Source organism: Mya arenaria, chromosome 11 (assembly GCF_026914265.1).
Source record: "Mya arenaria isolate MELC-2E11 chromosome 11, ASM2691426v1".
Taxonomy (NCBI): domain Eukaryota; kingdom Metazoa; phylum Mollusca; class Bivalvia; order Myida; family Myidae; genus Mya; species Mya arenaria.
This window is the reverse complement of record NC_069132.1, coordinates 67,844,351-67,863,086: the sequence shown is the minus strand read 5'-3', so window position 1 is coordinate 67,863,086 and position 18,736 is coordinate 67,844,351. Positions and strand designations below refer to the sequence as shown.

At 34.4% G+C, this 18,736-nt stretch overlaps 2 protein-coding genes across 2 annotated transcripts; one reads left to right on the top strand and one right to left on the bottom strand.

Moving 5' to 3' along the window:
* Window positions 1-487: 487 nt before the first annotated feature.
* On the bottom strand, window positions 488-9,526 carry LOC128208090 (protein lin-52 homolog). Its single transcript, XM_052911438.1, has 6 exons — window positions 9,489-9,526; window positions 6,123-6,215; window positions 5,206-5,240; window positions 4,894-4,963; window positions 3,698-3,781; window positions 488-2,782 (listed from the first exon to the last, which is right to left on the bottom strand). Exons 1-6 carry the CDS (start codon window positions 9,523-9,525, stop codon window positions 2,727-2,729), a joined length of 375 nt encoding a protein of 124 aa, XP_052767398.1. The 5' UTR covers window position 9,526; the 3' UTR covers window positions 488-2,726.
* Window positions 9,527-9,572: 46 nt separating this feature from the next.
* LOC128208089 (dynein axonemal light chain 1-like) lies at window positions 9,573-17,860 on the top strand. Its single transcript, XM_052911437.1, has 9 exons — window positions 9,573-9,628; window positions 9,741-9,779; window positions 10,687-10,796; window positions 11,428-11,483; window positions 11,794-11,849; window positions 12,484-12,573; window positions 13,132-13,185; window positions 15,335-15,461; window positions 16,999-17,860. Exons 1-9 carry the CDS (start codon window positions 9,626-9,628, stop codon window positions 17,034-17,036), a joined length of 573 nt encoding a protein of 190 aa, XP_052767397.1. The 5' UTR covers window positions 9,573-9,625; the 3' UTR covers window positions 17,037-17,860.
* Window positions 17,861-18,736: the final 876 nt, after the last annotated feature.

The window sequence follows — 18,736 nt, the reverse complement described above, 5'->3', positions numbered from 1 at the left end:
CTAAGTGGTAATGGGAAAGTCCAAGGTGCAAATCGAGGGGTGAATGCGAAAAGGTTCTAAGTGACATTAAATAAAGAAGCAGATAGAACCTTTTCGCTTTCACCCCTCTTAATGGGAAAGTCCTAACCTGGTAATGGAAAAGTCATAAGCGGTAATGGAGTCCCAAAATGGTTAAGGGAAAGTCTAACTGGTAGTGAGAGGGAGAGTCTAAACTGGTAATAATGAAACATTCCTAATAGATGATTGGAGGGTCAAATCTGGTGATGGAACTTTTCTAAATGGTAATTTGAGGGTTCTAACAGGTAACAGTCAAGTTTTAACAGATAATTGGATATTCTAAACAGATAATTGAACAATCCTGTAGTGGAACATTTCCAACAGGTTATGCATGTTGAAAAAACATGCATAAGTATGACAATGCTTGTCAACCTACCCAAGGGTCATAACTTTACACATTTTAATTACTCCAGATTTACAGGCAATGCAGAACAGATCAGTATTTTATTCACATAAGCAATACAGTTTCTTGTGACATATTAATACATTTGCACAAATCAAACTAAAAGACATACATGTAAGCGCATATTTAGAATGAATCTTACATTGAATATAGAGTTTTAAACATTTCTCAAGGTAATGGCACTTTCCATACAAAATTAGTGAATATAGTGTTTAGTTCAAAACAAGGTAAATAACATAATGAAAGTGGTAAAATAAATATTTTCAATACAATATCATAGCCTTTAATATAATGTTGATTTTTTTTAAATCAAAACTTAATAATTCTAATGTTTATATTTATATACAGCGGAAAACTCCTTCTATCCGAACACTTTTCCCTTTCATCTATGCTTTAGGGAATACACCACAACTTAAAACTTCTATTGAATATAGTTCCGCCACCGACCAACCCTGGTCTAGTGTGAGCGTGATATTTCCAGGCTATTGTACGCTTAAACCAGAACAAGATGTCAACTTAAGTCAAGACATTAATTTCTATGTCATACTTTAACATTCAGATAGTTCCATCATGTTGTTATATAGATAAACAAGCGTACATATCATACAGTATGAGTATCATCTCTGAGCCCCAGAATCCAGGAATAAGCCTTAAGGTAAGGGGATTTGATTTATAGTCAGGTTGGCCATTTATTGCCCAGAATAATAAGCTATTTCTCTGGATATTTAGTATAATATTAGTTATGGTATAGATTTCAATGTAACCATTACCTCGCGAACTATGCGGTTCATGTCTGGATGATCCGGGGAATGAGGTTTACGAGAATTGTAAATAGAATAGGTTACAAGATTTTGGGAAGGTTGACAAACTGTCCCTGGATTTGTGGGGTTGATATGCAAAAAGTAGGGGCTCTGGTGATGTCATCGATAAGATGACATACACCGGGGAAAAGAATCGAGCACAGCCATTTCCGTCATTCATGGACATTACTGATTACCATTTCGTCAATTCTTGGTTCTAGCGGAGAACCCTGAGCATAGAAAATGACGCTTGACAGGCTAAACTCCAGGTGGGGAAGGTGTGATGATTAAGAGGTTGTTTTATCTCTTTGACCGAGAAATACGAACTATCCTGGAGTAGGAAGTACTGTACCTAGTTCTAAAGGGAATTTTAGCTATATGGAGAATTGGATATGGGCCAAAGAAGATGGTTATTTTTAGACACAAATATAAACATAGTACATGTGTACATGTATAATATGATTTGATTATGACAACATGACGAGCACTGCCTAACAATTTATCAATAATAAACCAACTTAAATATCACTACCTGACAATGGAATACTATTTGTATTTGAGCTACCATTTAACTCTTAAAATCCCACCAAGAATCACGCGGTTTCTTTGATTTTAAATTTTCAAACTTTCTACAACACTTCTATTCAAATTGCATTACCTCCTTCTTTACAGTAATCTTATACATAGATTTAAGTCTACACAATTCAGTTCTACCAACATTTAAATGCGATGAAACAAAGCATTTTTATAAAACATTTTTACATTCTTCATCAAACCAGTGGTTTGAACTTTGACCAATATATCAAAACACAAGGAATAGTCAAATATTTCATATTCAAATCAAACAATTCATTCAAACATTAGATTAACAGTAAGGTGTGAATGATAGTTCATTTTGCGCCCCGATAGGAAAAGAAATTGATCCTTTTAAAAAAGTTAATAATTCAGAACATGGCAAAACAAAGGCGACCCATACCAAATCCATTACCTGTTAGTTGATTTTCAGTAGAAAAGGGCCATTACTCAAATTATTAAAGCCAAAGTTATAACTATATGTAAGTTTTGTCTGTGGCGACATGTGTACCAAGTCATATTTAAATGGTTTCAAGTTATGGCCAAGTTCAAGTTTTTGCATGACAACAACAACGCTAAGGCTTTCACAAAACTCTTCTTTGAAAAATTGAAAAGCTTATAAGAATGGTTCATTCGATAAAAAAAATAGTGTTTCGTGATAACATATTACAAATACAATCAAATTCCTTATTCAACTATTACATGGCAATGTTATCAAACATAATTATCGTCTGCAGTCACAGGTGAATAATCACACGCCATCTCAACTGTCCAGCAGTTCCAATTCAGTGAATCAAGTATCGCACGTGGGCTGAACCAAGTATGGCACTTGGGCTGAACCAAGTATGGCACTTGGGCATTTTATAAAATTGTACGACAGCGAAGACGCCTGTTCACTTGTTTTGCTTCTCTAAGACGTTCAGATACTTTCCTCGGGTCATTTCTCGGGCTGAAAAAGTCAACAACATAATAATTCGACTACAATCATTCTGGCTTTTATGGGTCTTGATAATTTTTTGCCAAATTCTTTCAGACAGAACAAAAAGTGTTGAAGATAACTCTTATACATCTAGTGGTTTCTACCAATACTGCTATCAATGACTTAGTGTTGTATCAACTTTAGTTGGTATGTACATTTGACAAGTATACATATATTTTTCTGAGTCCAAAATTATGTTTCGCCTCAATATCTCATCTCAAAAAGGCACAATCTTAACTCATCCTACCACATATAACCCAAGCATGATTTAAAATTTGGTATGATATAACTCTTTCAATATTCCATTTTCTCATTTTATTAGTACAAACCGTTTGTCAGTATTCCAAAAAATAATAATACAAGCACAGAAAATGCACTTGAGTAATTGCTTTTAAACAAGGAATTGCACTCAAATCCATTTTTGGCTTTATATTATTATTTTTTCCATAGAATATACACCAATGTTTTTTATCAATATGTTTTATAAGAGCATGCGGTTTTAAAAAGATTAATTACAATAGGGTAGGTAGGTATATTATTTTCAAATTTACTTTATGTCAAGATCGTTTTCATGCAAATAGCGCAATTACTTGTAAATACCACTCATATATTGCTGTTGTTATGGAGCTTTATTCTGTCAAAAATTAATGACAGTTTATGTTTTAAAAAATTGTGTTGATGGTTGGAGGACATGGCGGCATTGTTCTTTATCTTACAGATATTGTAATGCTTGAAGTGTATTGCAGCTATTGCTTGTCAAAAAAACTTTGACGTTCAGATATGTACCCCTGTGGTAGCGTCACCTAATACAATACTTATGACAAATTGATTGCCTATTTGCCTGTTTCCATGACAAAATAAATTTTGAATGAGTGTTTGTTATACCTTCATCCAAGCCAAGCTGATAAGCCAGGTTTTGTAAGCCTTTTACTTTCTCCATAAGCTGGGACGTTGTCAAACTTCCAAACTCTGAAAATATTCACACCTCTGTAAAAAAACTACCTGGTATATGAAACCATTGAATTTCACCATTCTACTATGAATTAGTAGATGCTACATGTAAAATATAAATGATCTGGGCCTAGGAGTTTCAGACAAACAGATTTTCAAAGATTTCCATTTTTTTTGGCCTTAAGGAAATTGTGAACGCCAGGATGAGGCCAGTTTTGACCCCATGGGCATTTGTACAAACTTGACTTGGACTACTTTATGCTGCTACATACAAACTGTCCAGGGTCTGGGCCTAACTATTTCAGACAAGATGTGTTTCAATGTTTATCTTATTTAAGTCGATAGGAAATTTGTGAACCCAGGGCATGACCAATTTTGTTCCTAGGGATGTGATTTGAACAAACTTGGTGGAGGATCAACGTATGATGCTACATACAAAATATCAAGCATCTGGGCCCGGCAGTTTCAGACAAGAAGACTTTCAAAGTTGTTCTTATATAAATCTATATAAAACTTGTGACCCTCCTCGGGCATGGCTAGTTTTGACCCCAGGGGTACAATTTGAACAAACTTCATATAGAACTACTATATGACGCTACATAAAAATTTAAAAGATCTTGGCCTAGTGGGATCAGACAAGAAGATTTTTTTCAAAGATTTCCCTTTATAAAAAGCTTGTGAACCCCAGGATGGGGCCAGTTTTGACCCACGGGGCATGATTTGAACACACTTGGTGGAGGACCACTAGACAATGTAACACACCAACTATCAAAGCTCTAGGCTTTATTATCAAGATTGTTTCCTTTCGGTTACCATAGTTCTGCATGGAATTCATTTCTTTGAACAACTTTAAAAGGGCACATCCAAGGAACATAACAGTTAAGTTTCTTCTAAATTGGCCATGAGGTTTAGGAGGATATGCTGTTTGAAGAAACTGTTGACAGAAGGAGGGCAGACAGATGATGGACCAAAAACTGATGTTGGACTATGGGAAAAGCTTACCCTGAGCATTTAGTGGTCAGGTGAGCTGAAATCAAATATCATGAAAATCAGAACCTCGATCTTGCTTCACAATGTTAGATTGCATACAAACATACACTAATGACAGAAATGAAAACTTGGATTGATACCTTGAAGAAGATTGATGTCCTCGTTTTCCAAGTCGGCCATCCATTTGGGCGGGTTTCCGTCATGCTCCAACTGACGATCCCATTGTTAACAAGATACACACATTAATACTTTGAATAGTCACAAAAACATACAATTATAGCTAAAAATATTGAAAATTTTCTTTTTGAAGACTAGTGTCATTCTGGTTATAACAAAATCATATTCAGATTTAATAATTTCAATCAGTGATTGAGAGAAATCCATATAATGAACAGGTGGATTGTGAGTTTAAACAGCCCAAAAACATTTAATGAAAACAAAATTATAATCACCATTCTTTCAGCAGCAAACTCTGACACACCAGGAACTGTAATGAAGTAGTAAAAACATAACAGTGTACAATGTATATACGTATAACACTAAATTAGAACATAAAGGGTTTTCCCAAGGATTTTTCAGCTAAGGTTCCTGTGACCCTCCTTCTTGATAAGTTTGGGCTCTCTCATTATAAATATGGAGTCCTAATTGCTCTACATTAATGTTAACTTGGGGGACCCAGGGATGCACATGGGGGGACCCAGGGATGCACATTAAGTTCATAATGTGGGGTACCTAGCATGGAAATAAGGGAAATTTCTGGACCCAATGTTTTCAACTTAAAACAGATAAGTTGCATGCTTTAATACAGTGAAAGCATTATTTTATATGTGAATGTGCGTTCCTTAGGAACATTTCTGTAGATTATTTTAAAATTAGGCCAAAAGATTTTCAAAGTTTTCCATACAGATATACAGTAAAAAGTAGCCCCACCCACTGGTGTCTAAGCCTTTAGACAAATCAACACAAATCAAAGGATCATTTCTGTGAACTTGTTTCAAAATCAGGCCAGCAGTTTCTGAGAAGTTTTTCAAATTGTGTCCTTTTCAGGTGCCATGGCAATCAGAGTTCTGCATGGAACCAATTTTATTGAAGGAATTTGAAAGAGTACCACCAAAGGAACATTCCTGTGAAGTTTGGTTGAAATTACCCCAGTGTTTTAGGAGAAGTTATTTAAAGGAAAATGTTGACCACAGACAATGGACAATCATCATTACTCACTTTGTGCTCAGATGAGCTTAAAATTAAAATATGTTATTGACAGACACAGATGGAATTAGAAGAGCCAATGTTTTAGCTACAACAATAGACTATAGAAAGTCAGACACATACATTTACCCACATTTTAATTTTATATTTATTTCAGACTTACTTTTTTCTGGCCAAAGATCAGGTGAGGCTCGGTCTAACTTCTCAAAACTTAACAGCTGATCGCCATCTGGATACTGCATCCAATTGGAGTCACCTGAAAATAATAATTCGCAAAAAAACTCTTTTTTAATAATTATTCAAAAGTATGTCTCAGTCTTCTATAAATAAAATGAACTTTGGTTGTCAGGGGGGTACACGCATTCCGAATCTGCAAGGGTTTAAGTGAGGTTTTGGAGCTTGATATGCAGGATGGCGGCGAAACCATGACGAAATAGGATTTTTGGAACCTGTTTTCGCCTGGTAAGTGGTATAAAGTATATATTTAAAAAATATCAGGTTCCAAAAATCCTATTTCGTCATGGTTTCACCGCCATCTTGCATATCAAGCTCCAAAACCTCATTTAAACCCTTGCAGATTCAGAATACGTGTACCTCCCTGGTTGTGGGATCCTTGAATATCGCTTGTTTGTCGTAAAAATTTATATGATTTAATAAATTCATCAATGGTTTGCTGAGGCGGACAGAGTGGCTGGCATTTATGGAATATAAGACCATGGCTTATACACATGACTGCCCCAATGAGTGGTAGAATGTTTGCTTTCGGTGCAGAAGGTCACAGGTTCAAATCCTGGTCGGGTCAAACCGTAAGACGTTAAAATATGATATCAGCTCTTTTGACTTGCGCTCGGTATCAAAAGAATAATACTGGTTAGATGGTTCATTCAGCACTGGTTAAACTCAGGAAAGTTGTATCACATATATCGGTGTTTTACACAGAGCATGACTTTTTGTTAAACAAGAGCTGTCACAGAGACAGCGCTTGACTTTTCCGCCGCTCTTCAGTGTAAGGATTGAAAAGTTTTGGTGAAACATGCATGGATCACTGTTAGATTAGATTTCAATGCAATACATGATGTGCTGAGATATTAAGATAAATGTATTTACATGGAACATTTTAACCAGAATTTTTTAGTCTAATAATAAAGGGCCATTATTTGCAAAATACAGTTATCTAACTTGGTTATTCAATTACTTTGGGTGGTTGAATACCATTGTATAAAGTCTCAATACAATACATCAAGTAATTGCTGAGATATCATCCTATGTGTGCTAACATGCAAGACCTTAACCAGAATTTCTAAGTTGCAAAATAAAGGGGCAAAAAATTTATAATATGAAAGATAGAGTTATCTTACTTGATTAAAAAAGAAGGTTAAATGGTTGTGAGCATGTGTGTAAAGTTTCAATGCAATACATGATGTATTCGCTGAGGTATTGACTTAAACGTGGTAACAAGCAAAACCTTAACCAGAATTTCTATGACTAAAGAAGGGGCCATTATTTGAATATAATGCAAACTAGAGTTATCTTACTTGGTTAATTAAGTAGGTTGGATGGTTGAGTACCATTGTATTAAGTCTTAATGCAATACCTCAAGTAGTTGTTGAGATATTAACCTATGTGTGCTACACGCAAAACCTTAACCAAAATATTTTAGTTGAATAATAAAGGGCAATTATTTACATTAAATGCAAACTAGAGTTATCTTACTTGGTTAATTAAGTAGGTTGGATTGTTGAGTACCATTGTATCAAGTCTCAATGCAATACCTCAAGTTGTTGCTGAGAAATTAACCTATGTGTGCTTGCACGCAAAACCTTAACCAGAATTTTTAAGTCGAATAATAAAGAGCAATTACTTGCATTAAATGCAAACAGGAGCTATCTAACTTGGTTAATTAAGTAGGTTGGATGGTTGAGTATCATTGTATCATGTCTCAATGCAAAACCTCAAGAAGTTGCTGAGATATTAACCTATGTGTGCTACACGCAAAACCTTAACTAGAATTTCTAATCGGATAATGAAGGCCTATTATTTTCATAAATGCAAACAAGAGTTATCTTACTTGGTTAATTAAGTAGGTTGGATGGTTTAGTGCCACCGTATCAAGTCTCAATGCAATACCTCAAGTAGTTGCTGAGATATTAACCTATGTGTGTTTGCACGCAAAACCTTAACCAGAATTTCTAAGTTGAATAATAAAGGGCAATTATTTGCATTAAATGCAAACTAGAGTTATCTTACTTGGTTAATTAAGTAGGTTGGATGGTTGAGTACCATTGTATCAAGTATCAATGCAATACCTCAAGTAGTTGCTGAGATATTAACCTATGTGTGCTTGCACGCAAAACCTTAACCAGAATTTCCGAGTTGAATAATAAAGGCCTATTTTTGGCATTAAATGCAAATTAGAGTTTTCTAACTTGGTTAATTAAGTAGGTTGGATGGTTGAGTACCACTGTATAAAGTCTCAATGCAATACCTCAAGTAGTTGCTGAGATATCAACCTATATTTGCTTGCATGCAAAATCTTAACCAAGGTGTGACGCCGACGCTTGGGTGAGTAGTATAGCTCTCCATATTCTTCGAATAGTCCAGCTAAAAACCAAGAGGTCTCTTGGCAAACAGCTACTACTGTATTGCACCCGGATATCTTGCATCTCACTCAGTTTCTTCAAGTCTTAACAATCATTTCTATTTCATGTCACTTATGGCATTTAAACACATTTACCGGTAAAAGGGTGATGGTGTTGCGGCACTGTCAAGCCATAGTACTGCCCACATGGGCAGGCAGACCTTGATAAACTCAATTAAAAAAACAGACACTAACATAGAGAATCTAAGGTATTTCACTGATTTAGTAAAAACAAACATTAACCAAAAATAATGAGCGTTAATCATTTTGAAATTTGTTATGAATCCCTGTAACTAGTCTGCCATGTACAAAAATAATCAAAGACTCTATGAGATAATGACGTCCATTTAGGTGAACTAAGACATACATTAGCCACATTAATCTATATTCAGAGACTCTTTCACTTTAAGTCATTCTTTGTGTATTTCTAGAGTGTTTTTGCAGTCCCATGAAATAGATACTGGTGACAGTGGTCAATTATATTTTACCAAATTTTCTAATAAATCAATATATATATTATATATTTCATCTAATATTCTACTCTCTAGTCAACTTTTGTCTGTTGACTATCTGTTATGTTTCTTGCCTCTTTCCTCTTAAATAAATCGACAAAGAATGTAGATTAATTAAGTCTGAAAGCCAAAAAACCTTGCCAAGTGATTTTGACCAAATTCCTGTAATATTATACCTAATATTGTCCACTAGTGAGTGGAGGCCTCACAACTTCTAAATAGTGTTGTGTAACCTATTGATTCCTATAAGAACACGTATAGTACACAAATCCATGGGTCGTTAAGACTTCCTTTAAATGTTTAAATAACAAACATATTCAATCACTTCATTTTTACTGATGTTTTATAAGCGTAATATATATTAAGGTTATAATTTCACCTGTGTTTGCCTTTTTTCGCTTTGAACTTTCCGCCATCTTTTTTACCAATAGGGCATAGTTTTCAAGAACGAGTTTTACCAAAACGATATCTCGGGGCACCTTGCCAATACATTGTTGTCATTAGAAACGAAGAAAAATGGTCAGTACTTCAGTGTTTTTCTTTTCTTTTTATCAATGTTTTGTTTCTCATTATAATATTTTTGCTTTTATGAAGGCCTGTTTATTGATAATGATATCAATTATCGTTTCAGTCGAAGGGAACCACTATCAAGGACGCGATTGCAAAATTTGTAAGTAAATACAAGGAATATATGCATGTACAAAGAAGTGGGTGGGGTAACCGATCTATCTATCTATCTCTGTTTAATGTCAACTCCTCTTCCGAGTGTTACTGACATGAACGGTGCGCGCCGGCTTGTTAGTGAAAAATAATAAAACGCTGATGAGGCAAATCACATCAGAAAAGTGAGAACTAGGGTATAAAAGAGAACACAATTTAGGTAACATGATAAAAAGTGATTGGTGAACTGGTAAAAGGATAAAAACACTGCTCGCTTATCTAATGGTTGCCACAGCCACGTTAAATGTGTTAGGGGTGGGGATAGTGACAATACGATTGGGCAAACTGTTCCAAAGTACAACAGAGTGAGGATAGAATGAAAATTTGTGATTGTCAGTTTTTACTTTAATTTGTCTGAAACATAGTGGGTACATTAGTCTGGTAAATCTTATTGGTGTTTGAATATATGATGGCAGCGTAATAGCAAGATAGATAGATAAATAGACTTGTGTTGTAAATAGCATCTATATTATAATATCTTAGTATCTATCTTCCATTAATGTCAAACACAAACCCCTGCTGGGGACCTAGACATTTGTGTGTCAATCTACTATAATATTATTAATGGTTGTAAAAGAAACGGAAAAGTTAAATAAAACAAAGTTAAAAATAGGAGGTATAGATATTACCCTATATACAGATTAGGTTAAGAAGTTTGATATCCCTATACAGATGGCATAAATCAGAACAAAATATTTCAATGAATGTGTGAATTTTATATTATTTTCTGACTAGCTGTTATTTAGCAGAAAAAAATCCAACCTATATTTGCTACTCAATCAGTTACTAAGAATATTATATGCTTGCCCTAGGTGCAATATCTAAAACTTCAACATCTAAACTTATGCTTATTTCAGGAAGAAAAGGAAGGCTGTAAGGCTTGTGATGCTGAAGTTGTCAGTCTAATAAGCCAGTTGCCACCAGTTGAAAAAATGGATGCCTCCCTCTCCACGCTTGTAAAATGCACGTAAGTAATATACTTATACTTACCCTATTTTTTGAAAATCAAAATAAACTATAATCAAGACTTGCAAAACAAATAATATTTCCTTACTTAGTCTTTAAGGAATTACTTTATTACAATATTTGCTGACTGACTAAGAATGTTTTATAATCATATTTCTGTAATCTGCATTCCAAAATATGATGACTTATATCATTATACTTAAATAATGCATGTTGATCAGTCATTTCATAGGCTTACATAATCAGAACACCTCAGCCATTTCTGCCATATGAAGAGCCTTTCATATAAGTCGGTGCATAGAAAAAATAATTTGTTTAATTGATAATTATAATATTAATCAATTGCACTGTTTTAAATAGTAATTTCTATAACTTATAAAGTTCAGATTATTTCAGATTATTTCCCAGTGAAGTATATTATTTTATAAATCATTAAGATTCCAAAGTGTCAAGTCATAAGAAACGCAACTTTTTCTTAACATTGTTTCATGTTAAGTACATTTATATACATCCTCCGAGGTTGTTTGAAAGGAAAATGGTAGTGGTGTTCCGATTAATAGGTTATATTCTATTGAGTATGCTGCTGTAGTAGGTTATACACTACCCTGTTTTACCTGCTTTATTAATTACAGACAGCTGTCTCTCTCAACAAACTGTATTGAAAAGATTGCAAACTTAAATGGTTTGAGTAAGTATAATTTGTTTTCATTTATAATTTTAAACATGAATTTTGAGAATTGATGGAGAAAATTATTATGTTTATAAATGGCATGTATTATATTTAAAACTGCTCATTTTGTACTATTTAGAAAAAGCAAAACCGGTTGAATTTGATTACAACATTGTAAGTAATATCAAATGAGATAATTATCAAATGAGTTAATTATTGCTTTATGATATTTCCAAATTGTCAATACTAGTAAACTATTGTTTTTTATTTACCTAGTGTCAGTAATCCTTTGTGCAGTATTTTAAACATTAGAAATAATGTGTTTCAGAGAACCTGAGGATCTTGTCGCTTGGGAGAAACAATATCAAGTCTTTAACTGGACTGGTGAGTAGCAACCTTTAGGCTGTTGCAGAATGATAAAGGCCAGGTATTGCTTTGTTGAATATTCAGAGCAGACTTACATATATTTAGAGTTTGGGCTGATGTCACTGCCATTTGTAATTACAGTCAGTATGAAATCAGGTTTATCTAATTTGAAGGTTTGCTTTCTGGAGATCTGATGTGAACAACCTCCACCAATACATTTTAAACCATGTTGTTAGTTTAAACTTATTTGTTTTACAACAATTGGGAAACATTAGTTATTACAACATTATATCAATCGCTCTTGTTGGTATGATGTTACACGAGAGTGTGGTCTTGTGTAACTGTGGGTAAAACAGAGTACCCAGAGGAAACCCACTTGTCAGGCTTGGTGACCACAAACCAAACTCACATGCTCCCAGGCCAGTGATTGAACCCAGGTCATCTAGGTGAGAAGCACTTTGCTAACCACTGTGCTAGCTGGACAACCATAATTCCTGTTGTTTTTTTTTAAATTGGAATGTGCCATTGGTTGGGTCTGCGATGGGCGAGCTGGCGTCAAACAGGGAATTTCCCCTCTATATATGCTCCAACTACAACCACTGTAATATGTGTTGCATTGCAGTCACTCATTCATGTTGTTTTTTCTGAGCAGGAGGCAGTTGGTGATACATTGACTGAGCTGTGGATTTCATACAACAGAATTGAGAAACTTAAAGGAATAAACGTCCTCAAAAAGTTGAAGGTACAATTATTTTTTTAGTTAGTCTTTTTGTTTGGACAAAGGAATTTAGTCAAATGACTGGGATATTGTCGTAGACTTGGTGTCACCATTGTTGTAGTGCAAACCTTTAACCTTAGCCATAACTTAAAAACATTTAAGGGCTTTAATTGAAACTTGGTACAGTTGTTGCCAGAGACAATACAATCATGCATAGCAAAGCCCATAACTCCGAGTTGAATATTTGTTGTGTTATGCCCTTTTTTAACTGAAAAAACAAACAAACAGACATTAATAGTGTTGAAGTTGTCAGTAATACATGTTCAAATGCATATTATTTCTGTCATAATTTAAATTAAACATTCAAAGTTTTATATGTATAGCAAATCAAGTCAACTTTTGTTAATTGTCAGATGTCGATGGCCTTACTTCAAAATGTGGAAGCTGCATTTTTTCTGTTTCGAAATTTTTACATCTCTTAAATCATAAAGGCTTTGTTTAAAGTCTTCATTGGAATATTGCCATTTATGACATAATTTATCACGTGGCATTCACACACTGTTTAACATTTCTATTCTCCAGGTGTTGTTTATGTCAAATAATGAAGTGAAGGACATGGGAGAATTTTCCAAGCTGGTGAGTGATTTTATCTCAACTTTTAAATTTAAATGACCGTTTATTGTTATATCAATAGAGTTAAATTCGATTATTAGTGACCCACATCCAGTTACATAAAACTTCAATCAGTTGTGCACAGAATGACTTAGTTGGATGACTCATCAAAATTGATTTGATTGGTTAGAAGTTATTTTAGGATAAATATTGACCAATTAATAACCTTGACATATCCAAAACTTAACCATTTTAATACAATTGGCTGCAGCTTTATAATCATACATACTCATCTCAAAATTTGTAAGAAGTACTTCAGGGGCCGTATTCATAAAACTTCTTAAGTTTTTCTTAAGAAAAATGAAACCTGTCTCAACTTAAGATAGGAATTTCATTTATCTTAAGTTCTATTCATAAACGTTCTTAAGAAGTAGTTGGTGAATGTCAACTTAAGATATGAAGAATTCCTAGGAAGTCCCATTGCTATGTGTTGAATACTCTTCAAAGAAGAAATGCGCCAAAAGCTACCATCTATTTTTAACGGTTATTGGAAGCAATTTTTATGCCCCCTTTTGAAAAAAGTGGGGTATATTGTTTTGCACATGTCGGTCGGTCGGTCGGTCGGTCTGTCTGTCGGTCGGTCGGTCGGAATACCAAATGGTTTCCGATCAATAACTTGAGAACGCTTTGACCGAGGGACCTCATACTTGGTATGTGTATTGGTCATCACCAGCAGATGAACCCTATTGATTTTGAGGTCAGTGGGTCAAAGGTCAAGGTCAGTGTGACCTTTACATGAAAAACGGTTTCCGATCAATAACTTGAGAACGCTTTGACCCAGGAACCTCATACTTGGTAGGTGTATTGGTCATGACCAGCAGATGAACCCTATTGATTTTGAGGTCAGTGGGTCAAAGGTCAAGGTCAGTGTGACCTTAACATGAAAAACGGTTTCCGATCAATAACTTGAGAACGCTTTGACCCAGGGACCTCATACTAGGTAGGCTTATTGGTCATGACCAGCAGATGAACCCTATTGATTTTGAGGTCAGTGGGTCAAAGGTCAAGGTCAGTGTGACCTTTACATGAAAAACGGTTTCCGATCAATAACTTGAGAACGCTTTGACCCAGGAACCTCATACTTGGTATGTGTATTGGTCATCACCAGCAGATGAACCCTATTGATTTTGAGGTCAGTGGGTCAAAGGTCAAGGTCAGTGTGACCTTTACATGAAAAACGGTTTCCGATCAATAACTTGAGAACGCTTTGACCCAGGAACCTCATACTTGGTAGGTGTATTGGTCATGACCAGCAGATGAACCCTATTGATTTTGAGGTCAGTGGGTCAAAGGTCAAGGTCAGTGTGACCTTAACATGAAAAACGGTTTCCGATCAATAACTTGAGAACGCTTTGACCCAGGGACCTCATACTAGGTAGGCTTATTGGTCATGACCAGCAGATGAACCCTATTGATTTTGAGGTCAGTGGGTCAAAGGTCAAGGTCAGTGTGACTGTAAGCTGAAAAAAGGTTTTCTGATTGTCCATATTTTATTTTCTTATATAGTAGACAGTAGAAATTTATATGTCACTAAATGCATGAGTTGAAGTATCAGTTTTCAGTGAACATCTAGTTTAATTATGCCCCCCTTCGAAGCAGAGGGGTTATATAATTGCTTTGCACATGTCGGTCGGTCTGTTGGAAGACCAAAGCTTGTCCGAGTGATAACTCAACAATTCCCGGACCTATGGTCATCAAACTTGACATGAAGATTAGGTATGACCAGTAGATGACCTGCCTCATATGCATCCAATGACAAATCAGCTGTCATTTCAGTCCATGCATATTTCATTCAATTGTCCAAATATTTCTGGCAACTTGGCGCTCAGGGGGCATAATGTTTGACAAACATCTCTTGTTATCTTTTTGGTCAATTTGATCTTAAGTGTGTCCATATATGAAACTTTCAGAGCAGTGAAGATTTCGAGGTTAACAATCATTAAAATGTAAATGTTAACAATGTTGCAAACCTCGTAATTGATAACTTTTAAATCCTTATAACTGTGGAAGTTTAAATGACATACTTTTGAGCTGCAGAATATTTCATAAGATTTAAAATCATTGTCACTGTAAACATTCCACAAACGAATTTCCTCTTTCCCCCAATTTCTAGGCGGACCTTCCGTGCCTCGAGGATCTAGTATTTGTCGGGAATCCGCTGGAAGAAACCCTAAATAACACAGAGAAGGGCTATAGACAAACTGTCCAGGAAAAGCTGGTCAAAGTCAAGAAGGTTGATGGTAAGATCAACGTACTCTATATATATAGAGGACAATTGTTTGTTTCAGTGTCTGATCATAATATATATCACCGAGTGAGCACCATAAGTTATGTTTCGTGAGTGGCGTAGCCACAAGTGAAATATTCACTTTTGGTGTTCACAAGGTTAGATATTCTGCTATCTTATACTGAAAGAAACAATTTTCCTTATTATAAGATGTCTAAAATTGGAATTAAAAGACATTTAATAAAATTTATTTGAAAAAAACATGTCAATTGGTAGGCGCATGTAACTTCATTTCAGAAATGACGTCGTTAATATTGTGTCCCAGCCATGTGCAAGCTGAAGTTTTATATAAATGAGAGAACAGGCTAAATTTCAAAACAGTGAAATATATCAAATTGTTATTTTCACTGTCTGAAAAAGTGAAATATCATTTAAAATTTCACTATAAATCTTTATTAGCCACAGGAAGGCATATAATAAAATATATTTCTGTAACGTAACAACTGCTTTTAAAAAAAGTCAAGGTTTTGTCATAGCCTTGATACCTGGGCTCATAACTCACAAACTGTTCAAGATGTTCAAATGAAACTTGGTACACTTGTTGCCTGAGACAATACACACATGTGTAGCATGGCCCGTAACCCTTTAGTAGTTGATGAGTTATGATTGTTTTTAATTCGAAGTTATATTAGGTTTATACTGCCAAATATGTAGATTTTTTGTGTGTTTATAATCATATTGCAAGTTTTAATGAAAATAAAAGAATATTTGATTATCATTATTAGTATTTATTTAAATTCTCTGAGAGCAGAAGGGTTCCTGTCCAGGCCCCAATTTCAAATTAAGTCCCTTATAACAGGATTAAGCTAAGCTCACTATTTTTGTTGTTCTATAAAATGTGTTATATTTAGTTCTTCAAGAAGTGTTAGAAATTATGTAGAAATAATCTGTATGATTATCAGAATCAACCATTTTTCATTTATCAAAATCCATTTTCAGTATGTATTTTGGCGAATTGAAATAAGCGACTTAAGCCTGTTAAGCTTAAGAAGTTTAGAGAAATTGGAGCCAGATCTCTATGAGGGCAGAATTGTGCTACCAAAAAAAGATGAAGTGCAGAACCCTTCTTTAGCTTTTAAGCCTAAACCCCATATGCAACTTATTGATTGCCTCATTTCCAAATGTCGAAGCTACAAAATCCCATGTTTTCAGAAGAAACATTTTTAGTATTTAATCTTGGTGATTTGATCACACATTTTATTTTACAAAATGCCAAAGTTACAATTTTTGTAGTTACAAGTTCTGAAGGTTTGGCATTTTTACTTCTCTGTGAGATATCCAATCATTGCTTGACATTTTGATCACATGATTCAACTCCATTTTCTCATTGGACTATTTGCCCGCCATTATGCAGGTAGATGCGGCTCGCCATTATGATTATAGTGATGTCAAAATTCCGAAACAGAAAAATGCAGCCTCAGCATTTTTGAAGTAAGGCCATCGATATGCAATGATTTGTAACATATATAAACTTGTTATTTATTTTACAGGTGTTCCAATAATCAGAGATAATGATGATGAAGACTAAAATTTCAAGAAGGAAAATCTCGATGACCGACTGTGTTGATAAAAAAACCCAATAATTTGCCGGACTTTATTCTGAAGTACAAGAGCGCAGATATAATGTTACTTTGTGGTTTCAAAAATACTGTTGTCGCTGCTGATTGTTCAACTGTTAAAAATAATGTTTTCCATAGTTTATTTTGTTCTACAGTATGTATTCATCAGTGATAACAAAATGTTGATGTTAAAATAAGAAATATGACCTCCAACAATAACGTCTTGTTTATTCAGTGGAATATTTTTGGTTAAACTACTTCATATTGCTGTTAAATCACTCTTAAATTTAGAGAGATATATGGTTCAATTTTATTTTAAGCTTTTTTCAACTTTTTACCTCTTCTTTCTTCACCTGAATGTTGCTTTTTCCAAGTTTAATTTTCTTGTTAATTACTTTGTTTTCTAAGTTCAATTTTCATGTTAATAACGTTCTTGACTTCTGACCTCTTCAGTGTTTCTTATTAAGTTTCAGAATTTATTGTCCTTTTTTGTTTTAAATGTCTTTTTGTGACAATTTTCAAATAAATTAATTGTTGTGATGGAATTGTTTTCTACATTCTTTACAAAAATGTCTTCAAAGGGTGTTCACGGAAAAAATATTTATCGGAATATTTTCATTGTTTTTCTTTATTTCTATTCTGTTCTGTTCTTTAATGCAGTTAGAAGATTTCTGTTACATACACACAGCCACCAGGAGTGACTTTGTTTCTTAACAAACCAGTATAAGTATTCATTGAACTATACATATATTTGTTTATTAATTCTTTACTGAATAAAATCTATATATTCATACTCGTAAAGGCGTTCTTCTTGCATCACTCCTTACACCCAGCAAATACAAAATGTTAGACTAACGTACCAGCTTTGGACTTACATTATGATGTCGGCAACCATAATCGAACAACGAGTTAACATAGGAGCCCCAATTTTGACCAACATTATGGACCGATGTTATATTAACATTGGATTTTGGTCATACACGATGTAAACTCATTCATAATTGACCAATTAATTAGTTTTATAGTGTTGTCAACCGATAAGGCTTTCTTTGTGTTTTTAAGCCCAAAAAACTTCAGCTATTGACGCTAGCTTACTCCCCTTAGCAGTTTCTTTCCACTGTGTGCGGCTTAAAGTGACCTTATTAATTTGAACTTTTGGCAGAAATCTGAGACTCGATCTACAGGCTTCCATGACATAAACTTGTTATTGTTCTGTGTTACAGAGCTAGAACCCCTGAATAACAAATTGTGGTATAAATATAAGTAAGTAATATGTATTAGGGTATAAGCCATGTTTTAAAAAGGACAGGGTGCTGCTAAAAAGCAAAAGGGTGTTTAGAGGCTCAAAAAGGCACATATTTCATCGGTCTGATAAGAATTTAAATATCATGAATCTGACAGAAAATGTTCGAGATTTTGTTTAATTGAAGTTATATTAGGTTTCAACTGCCAAAAGTGTCAAGTGTGTATGTATTTATTATATTATAAGGTTTAATAGTTAGTAGCACAGCTCCAGCATGTTTATACTAGCCATTCAATAAACCTTAGGAGATACATACATGTATAATTATATTGTGACCAATTTTTGTGCACTCTCACAGATTGACCATTTTCAAACTTTTTTTTGTCCTAGACTCAGTCAATTTTTGCATTAATGTCTGGAAACCAG

Coding starts and splice junctions, on each gene's coding strand:
- LOC128208090 (XM_052911438.1), bottom strand. CDS start 9,525: ATGGCGGAAAGTTCAAAGCGAAAAAAGGCAAACACAG. Junction 6,216..9,488: donor GCGAAAAAAGGCAAACACAG/GTGAAATTATAA, acceptor TATTATTTTCAG/GTGACTCCAATTGGATGCAG. Junction 2,783..3,697: donor TCAGCTTGGCTTGGATGAAG/GTATAACAAACA, acceptor TGACTTTTTCAG/CCCGAGAAATGACCCGAGGA.
- LOC128208089 (XM_052911437.1), top strand. Junction 11,850..12,483: donor TCAAGTCTTTAACTGGACTG/GTGAGTAGCAAC, acceptor TTTTCTGAGCAG/GAGGCAGTTGGTGATACATT. Junction 13,186..15,334: donor TGGGAGAATTTTCCAAGCTG/GTGAGTGATTTT, acceptor CCCAATTTCTAG/GCGGACCTTCCGTGCCTCGA.